Source organism: Echinops telfairi, unplaced genomic scaffold, assembly GCF_000313985.2.
Source record: "Echinops telfairi isolate 266 unplaced genomic scaffold, ASM31398v2 ScPeMD7_3533;HRSCAF=4204_1, whole genome shotgun sequence".
Classification (NCBI taxonomy): Eukaryota; Metazoa; Chordata; class Mammalia; order Afrosoricida; family Tenrecidae; genus Echinops; species Echinops telfairi.
The window spans coordinates 27,836,432-27,844,840 of NW_022107432.1; the positions used below are offsets into that span (position 1 = coordinate 27,836,432).

Consider the following 8,409-nt stretch of genomic DNA (forward strand, 5'->3'; position numbering starts at 1 on the left):
TTTTTTTTAAATTAAGTGCCTAGGCTGATATTCAGGTCGGCTTATACTCGAGTATATATGGTACATTGTCTCACTGCCATGGAGTCAATTCTGACTCTTAGCAAGCCAGTAGGACAGGAGGCCTGGTGGTATAGTGGTTACAAGTTAGGCTGTGATCTGCATGGTTGGCAGTTCAAAACCACCAGCAGCTAGCTGCTCAGGAGAAAGCCTGAGAGTCTAAGTCTGAGTAACGCCAAAGGTTGTGTTTCTGGGTCTTAGGAAACTCTCTCAGTAAGAATGTCTAGAATTCACCAAGCACTCTTTCAAAAAAAGTAAGAAAGAACAAAAGTGAAAAGAGAACCCTCCCCCCCTCCGAAAGCTCACCAAATAACAACATTTACCACCCAATCATTAAAAAACAAAAAGAAAAACCAATTCTCAAATAACAATGTTTGCCACTGGACCATTAAGAAAAATAGGTCCAAATAATAGTAAGTCTAATTTTGTGATCTCTAGTAACAATTTCTGAATCCCTGGCATTTCCTCAGACATTTAAAAACCAGTATGTCACACCCTCATTTTAAAAAGATAAGTCTAAAACAGTGTAATTTTGTGAACTCTAGGGACCATTTCTGAACACTTGGAATTGTGTTGGACATTTAAAAAGGAGGGTTTAAGAGAAATGCCTTGTCCTATCTCATCTCCCCTAACCACACACTGGTGGCTTGCCGAAGTGGGTGAGCAGATGCAGGGAAGGTTTTGCTGCAATTTTGAAGAACTTCAGATTTAATTTGTTTGTTTGTTTCAGATTTAACTTGTAAAACATATATAGAGGACTGTCTGGGCCCCACCACCTCTGAATGGCTACTCTAGCAGTGAGCAAGCTGTCCCCTCCTGGTGCTTTCCTTAGTCCACGCCCATCCAATTCCCAGGCTGCTTCTCAACTACCCGGAGTCCAGCTTTTCCATTCTCCCGCGAGCACCTACCTTGGGGGTTAAAGAAGCCAGTCATCCAAAACACATTAGGCCGCCCTTCGAATATCCACGTGGAAAACTGGGCATTTCTTTCCAAAAGCTCAGTGAACCAGAAACCCAGGGTGGACGAATCCCAGGACACTCTTTTCCAGATCTGAGGAATACGGGCATCATACATATTGTCCAGGGCGTCTCTCAAGTTCTGAAGGCAAACAGAGAGAAAGAGAAGTCAAAACACGCGAGCAAGAGAAATCAACAAAAGAGGAGCCCCTCTGCTGCCACCGCGCCGCTCACCTCACTCATAATGATGGTCCCTTCGATGGCCAGTTTTAGATCGCTCAGGCTATTGCGAAGGATGGTGATGACTTTCTGCATTCTGTCAATTTCTTGTCGAAGAAATATGTTCATTGAGTTAAGATGCCCCATCTTTAGCAAGCGAGCTTTTACCTAAAACCAAGCATCCCGGGCATGAAGAGATGTTTTTCAATACCTCATCTGTCCTTTCTCTTTCAAGGGCCTCCCCTTTCTCACTTCCTTTCCCCCTTCCCCCACCCCGAAACTCTAGAGGAAGCTCATGTTTGTCTCTACCAGCCCCCACGACCTCGAAGGTCTCTCCTGCAGAACCAAATCTGACACTACGTTCTCCACCTCCTGGGCTTCCAAACCTACTGTTCATCGAAGACGGTTTTTATTTCCAGCTGATTAGTCTCAGTTGATAATTGGAAATGTGCTTGAAGAAGTTGAAATAAAATTGCACCTTTCCCCCCAATGATTAAGTACTTAGTGTCAGTTAAATATTCGTTTGCAATGCAACCTTTATAAGAATACAGTTTGGAATATGTTCACACACCCCCACACCCCCACAATCTTCACAGAGTCGGTATTAGAAATGTCACAGAAAGTTAGTGCAGCCAAAATCTCGACAGAACAGTTAACCATGAATATGATTAGCTGAAGTTTCCCTCAGATCAACGCTGCCTTGGCTAGGGAGCCTAAAGCGAGCCTTTCCCAATCTCATCCAAGAAAATGGCTGATTTTGTGGGAGAATCACCCGGCACCTGGCCATTTGTTGTGAGTGGCATATCCTTTATCGACCATTTTGAAGAGATCAATATAAAAGCCCCTGGGTGGAGGGGCGATGAAATATAACATTTATTGGCAAATGAATCAATACATTTATAAATTTCAACTTGATGGCATATGCCCAAGAAGAGATTGACCTCCAATACCGGCAGGAAGTCAAAAAGGGATTTGAACGTTCTTTTGGCCACGATGGAGGACGAAGTGCCAGGATAGGAAGGGTGCAGGTAGACGGATGGAATGGCAGAGAGAGAGACCAGTCCAAAGAATCAGGAAGGCTGTCCACTGTTGGACTCTCTAGCGGAGATGCTCGCCTCCCCACCTTGAGGTGGAGATGGTAGAGACGGGTGGGCCTCAGAGCCATCTGGGCCACCCCCTTTCTTTTACAGAGCAGCTTTTCCGGCATGGGGAGGTTTCCTACCTACAAGGGACACCTCTGCTTTACTGTAGCTAAGACATTTCTAGGAGCCCCAGTGGTGCAGTGGATTATGAGTTGGGCTGCTATCTGCTGGGTCAGCAGTTCGAAATCGCCAGCCTCTCCCAGGAAGAAAGATGAGGTCTTCTACTCCCAGAAAGATGTACAGTCTTGGAAACCCACGGGCACAGTCCTACTCTGTCCTGTAGAGCAGTGATGAGTCAGGATGGACCGAATGGCAGTGAGTTGGCTTTGTTTTGGGGGCTCCTTATCACTCTAGTGGATGAGTGATGAGGGAAGGAGGGGAAGCACTGATTCCAAGGGAAACAGAAGGAAAAGTGAACTGTCTGCAGGGGACCAGCTGCACAGGAAGTCATGTCCGGCTCACACTCTCGCACCTGCCAGTGAAGTTCCCCAACCCAGCCCACTCATGAGGCCAACTCTCAGGTCTGCCCGCAAATTCCTCCTTCTAGAACTTAGCATTCTTTCCGTCTCAAGAGCCTCGTTCTCACCTCCATCCCAAGCCTCCTTCCTTCTCCAGTGACCGACCAACACAGACATCAGCCCCCTTAAGTCATGACCACTCAGTGGCAATGTACATTTAAGGAGAAAGCAAAGTATGGAGAGACACGCGCAACCCCAACGAGTGGGACACCGAGTCCACGTATGGTCCCCGATGTCAAGTCGATAGCCTAGGTGCCCTGTGATTTTTATTGTGATAAAAAACAGAAACAAAAAAACGATACAGCAATGCCCAAGAGAACTGAAGGCAAGAACACAAAGACGTACACACCGGTGGTCACGCCTCACTATTCACAGCAGCCTCGGTCTCCATCAGCAGATGGATGGGTCAGCACGACGTGGTCCATACATGCAACGGCTGTGACTCAGCCCTAAAGAGAGGTGGAGGCCTAACGACATGGGAGGGTCTTTAAGACACGGTGCTCGGCTAGAGAAGGGCACAGATTCCCGGACCCCCACACCCATGAAATAGCTAGAATCGACACATGTACGGCAATCGTGGCTGCCAGGAGTAGGAGGGGAGAAAATGAGAGGGTCGTTTATTCAGGGGGCACTGAATTTCTGTTAAAGGTGATGGAGAAACGTGGAGACAGTGATGATGGCTACGCAGGGCACTGAGGATGCTTACGGTCACAGAGATGGACACGGCAGAAATGCTGAGATGGCGGATATATATATATATATATACACACACACAGATATTCAAGTAAATTGACCACACTAAAAATACACACACGTTTTAGTGTGCTAACTAGATAACCAATTATTTGGCACATGTGGGTCCCTCGAAACAAAATGCTTCCCATTTCCATACAATATGCTAATTGCCCCAAACAATTAGCCTTGTCCTGCTTAGGGCTTCCAAAGAGAAATGACTTGAGAGATATGCTTAGGAAACCAGAAACAAAAATGTGTTGTGTGCTGTGGTGTTGATTTCAACCCATGTGACCCAGAACAACTGCCTCACGGGGTTTTTCTGAGCTGTAATCACTGTGAGAGAACATAACCAGAGCTCTCTCCCCAAAAGCCACCGGGTGCTTGTGAACAGAGAACCGGTCAGATGAGCACTCCCTTGCTGTGCCAGCAACCCTCCTTTGGAAAAACGTCTCAAAAAACACACAGCCACCAAGAACCTCCCTGCCATCGCGTTACTTCTGACTCACAGTGACTACAGGACAGGGTAGACATGCCCCCATGGGTTTCCGGGATTGTAACTCTTTACAGGAGTAGAAAGCCTCGTCTTTCCCCTTGGAGCCACTGGTGGTTTCGAACTGCTGATCTTGCAGTTAGCAACCCAACGCATCACCGGCTGTGCCACCAGGGCTACTTTTAGGCAAAACTTAGATCCTGGGAAATGTAATTTTAGCACTGATTTTTTGGAGTGTGATTATAGCTCCAGCCAAAATGATCTTTTATGAATAAAATTGAAAAAAAATGTTCATAGGATTTTTTTCTTGTGAATGTTTCTGGAACATTCTACAGTCTCTTCTAGAGTGGTGTCTCTCCATTTTGACTATAAAAGTCAGCAGTATACTTATGTTTCACTTACAATTATATGTCACGTCCCCTCCACAGTACAAATTTCCCTTACAACCACCCTTTGCAGAACACATCTCTTTGTATAAAATAAGCCCACTAGGTATGTGATCTTTGAGCGGAAAGTGGCTTTAGTACCATCTCCCTCCTATATAGGGATTAATTCATTGACATCTGTGACTCTTAGTCTCTGCTAACATATTAAGCAACTCTGGACAGCTGAAATTATCACGCAGTCTTGAAACCTACCTCCCCATAATTGTGCATGATCTCATGATGCCCCCTGAAGGCATAGAGGGGGACATGTGATCTCATTTTCATATGCTAGTTCTTAAAACCTTTGAAGGCAGATATTATGGATTCAATTGCGTCCTGGCAAGATACGTGTTGTAAATCCTAACCCTTATACCTTTGGCTGGAGGAGCCTGGTGGCACGGTGGTTAAGTGCTCATCTGCCATCCAAGAGGTCAGTGGTTTGAACTCACCACCTGTTAGGTGGGAGAACAATGTGGCCGGCTGTTTCCATACAGATTCACAGCCTTGGAAACCCGATGGGACAGTTCTACCATGTCCTACAGGGTTGTGACAAGCCAGAATTGACTAGATGGCACTGGGAGTTTGTTATTTTTAATCTTCCTGTGGTTACAGACCCATTTGGGAATAGGTTTTCTTTGTTGTGTTCATGAGATAGTGTCGATGTGGGATGTGCTTTGAGGCTAGCTCTTCTGAGGTCTAGGAGTGGATTAAGCAAGCAGAGGTGGGGGAAGAGAGATGCCATGCCGCATGAACATCACCAAGGAGCCAAGGACCGGAAGATGCAGAGAGACCCAGGTCTTCCCCTCCCCAGCCAACACAGAGAGAACACCTTCCCTTCCCCTTGAGCCAGTGCCCTGAGGATGGACAGGTAGCCTCCTAAAGTGTGAGGGGATACATTTCTGTTTGTCAAGGCTATTTCTGTTAAAGCTGCAATAGATCACCCAGACAGCAGGTGTGATGCACCATCTGTCTTCTGCAGCCCACACATGATGCACCTTTCAAAGAATGTACTTACAGCATTTATCCATTAGAATGTATATTCTATTTCCTTACAACAACTCACTCCACACAACGCCAATGACTTTGAGAGCTTGGCTGTCAAATGTCCTGGTGTTCATCCACAGTCCAGGCATCCTCTACGGCCCATGGGCCACATGCGGCCCACCGAAGACATTTATCCAGCCTGCCGGGTGTTTTTGCCCCGTTTGTTTCTTTACTTCAAAATAAGATATGTGCAGTGTGCATAGGAATTTGTTCATAGTTGGGTTTTTTTTAAAGTATAGTCCAGCCCTCCAATGGGTCTGAGGGACAGTGAACTGGCCCCCTGTTTAAAAAGTTTGAAGACCCCTGACTACACAATGGAAACAAAATCTGTTTCAAGAGGCCAAAGCACAACCAAAAACATACCTATTGTTGACAGCCCTCGCTGCATGCTAAAACTGGCAGAGATCATGGGTTCTAGAATCAAGCTGCTCAGTGTCCAAATCTACCACTTCTTGGCTTGAATTCTGCTGGGTTTGTCATCAGGACTAAGTCACATATAGTATGTATATACACCACTAAGCACAGTGCCTAGTGCAGCAGTTCTCAACCTGTGGGTCATGACCCCTTTGGGGGTTGATTTCATAAGGGTCATCCAATTCATAACAGTAGCAAAATGACAGTAATGAAGTAGCAATGAAAATAATTTTATGGTTGGGGATCACCACCACATGAGGAACGGTATGAAAGGGTTGCGGCATTAGGAAGGTGAGAACCACTGGCCTAGTGTATCATGAACATTCAAAAGTGCCAGTTAAACTAAAAGAGCCAAATATCCCAAAAGACAATACCAACAAAACCTATGTGACAGCCCAGAACTCTACTCTATGGGGCTTTCTTGGCTCTAATTTAACATGACAACTGCGTGGAGCAAATGGGGCTGCCAGGAATCTGAATTGACTTGGTGGCACTAGGTTTGAAATTTCTTTAAAAAATTGTTTAAGTGAGGTGGCTACGTGTCTGACTTTGACTCAAGGGCATCCAACAAAACCAACCATCTTCTGGAAGCAGACCCCCCTTGCAGGGCTTTCTTCTATAAAACCACTGGGCAGTTTCCAACCAGCAACCTTTAGGCTAGACGTCAAGGTCCAACCATTGGCCCCATATTCATGTCTGAGTAAGTGTGGTGCTTAGAAGGCTTCAGATTGCTGCTAATAAACAGTACTCACATCCACTGTTGTTCACAGGGTCGCCATGGGTTAGAGCCGACTTCATGACAATTCACAACTGCAACAACAATCATTCACAGGAGCCCTGGTGGCATAGTGATTATGTGTCGGACTACTACCCGAAGGGTCAGCAGTTTGAAACTGCCATCCTCTCTGTGGGAGAAAGATGAAGCTTTCTACTCCTTGCAAATGAGGCTTTCTACTCCTGTAAAAAGTGACAGTCTCAGCTGTGCCAACTCGATGGCAGCGAGGTTGGTTTGGGGTTTTTTTTGGTTGTGTGGGGTTTTTTTGGCCTTTCAATTATTTTACTCGAATCCAGTGGTTCTCAACCTTCCTAATGCCACAACCCTTTAATACAGTTCCTCATGGGGTGGTGACCCCCAACCATAAAATCATTTTCATTGCTACTTCATCACTGTCATTTTGCTACTGTGATGAAGTGGGCGACCCCTGTGAAAGGGTCGTTTGACCCCCAAAGGGGCCGCGTTGAGAACCGTTGCTCTAATCAATCACTTCCAAAAGTAATTAAAATCAGTTGAGTTAACCAGTCATCTACTTATGGTTAAAACAATTGAGTAGCCTCAAGACCACCAATTCACTGAAAGTTTCTGCATTTATTTTTTAGCACAGCTTAAAGCAGAGTAGAAAAGCTGGTATGTAATTGGGTTCATCTGCGAGCTCTTGTTGATGTGATGAATTTGTGAAGGGATTTTTAAAAGGAAAGATGGAAAAGTGCTGCAGAAAATCGTGTTTTCTAGCTTGGAAGGATGAGACGAGGAGGCTCCATGCACAGTTCAGAGGTGTCATCAAACAGAACTTACTACCCAGGTCATCCTCCACATCCTCAACAACAGATAGGCTGTCATTCCTCGCAGTATGGAGTCTTAGGTGTTTAAGCATATAAATAAATGATACAATTTGTATTTCTGGTACCCAGCCAGGCACAGGATCTCTATGGTCCACGTAGCAGGGTCCTAAGTCTACCAGAAGAGCAGCGTGGTGCCTGGCAACCATGACCCATCATTTTGGTCAAAAATGCAAATGCAGAATTCTGATGAAAAGGGGGAACATGCGAAACATACTTTGAAAGTCTCCAGGGAAGCTCGATGTCTGGAGCCACCGAAGCTGGATGAAGCCTGAAACGACGATCCTGAGCTTTGCCTGCTGAGAGAAGTCTAGGGCTCGGGTAATCTGTGGACTCCCAGGCAACAAGTATCTTCTTCCATGTGTGGTCCGCAATGTACACGGGACCATAATTACACCTGAATCAGGTCAGGGCAGCCTTCTCCTTTTACAGTTCAAGAGCGAAACCTGACTTAAGCCCACCCTAAGGCTCTGGGGAAGCTGACCCATCAGCAGTGAGGAAGAGGGGCTGGGACAAAGAGAGGAGAGCCCCTAGCCCAGGGGCCCTCAAACTTTTTAAACAGGGGGCCAGTTCACTGTCCCTCAGACCCGTTGGCGGGCCAGACTATACTTAAAAAAAAAACTATGAACAAATTCCTATGCACACTGCACATATCTTATTTTGAAGTAAAAAACAAATGGGGCAAAAACACCCGGCGGGCCGGATAAATGTCCTTGGCGGGCTGCAGGTGGCCCGTGGGTTTAGCGTATATGCAGCCTTCTGGAAAACATTGCCCCAGCCCAGTCCAGATTA

The 8,409-nt window shown here is 46.0% G+C and overlaps 1 protein-coding gene across 1 annotated transcript in view; it reads right to left on the minus strand.

Moving 5' to 3' along the window:
* DNAH8 (dynein axonemal heavy chain 8) overlaps positions 1 to 8,409 on the minus strand; it is a 369,956-nt gene that overhangs the window by 19,535 nt on the left and 342,012 nt on the right. Inside the window, exons 81-82 of the mRNA XM_045294778.1 lie at positions 1,248 to 1,400; positions 966 to 1,155 (exon numbers count right to left, since the gene is read on the minus strand). Of these exons, the coding sequence (XP_045150713.1) occupies positions 966 to 1,155; positions 1,248 to 1,400 (343 nt within the window). The remainder of the gene's footprint in view (positions 1 to 965; positions 1,156 to 1,247; positions 1,401 to 8,409) is intronic.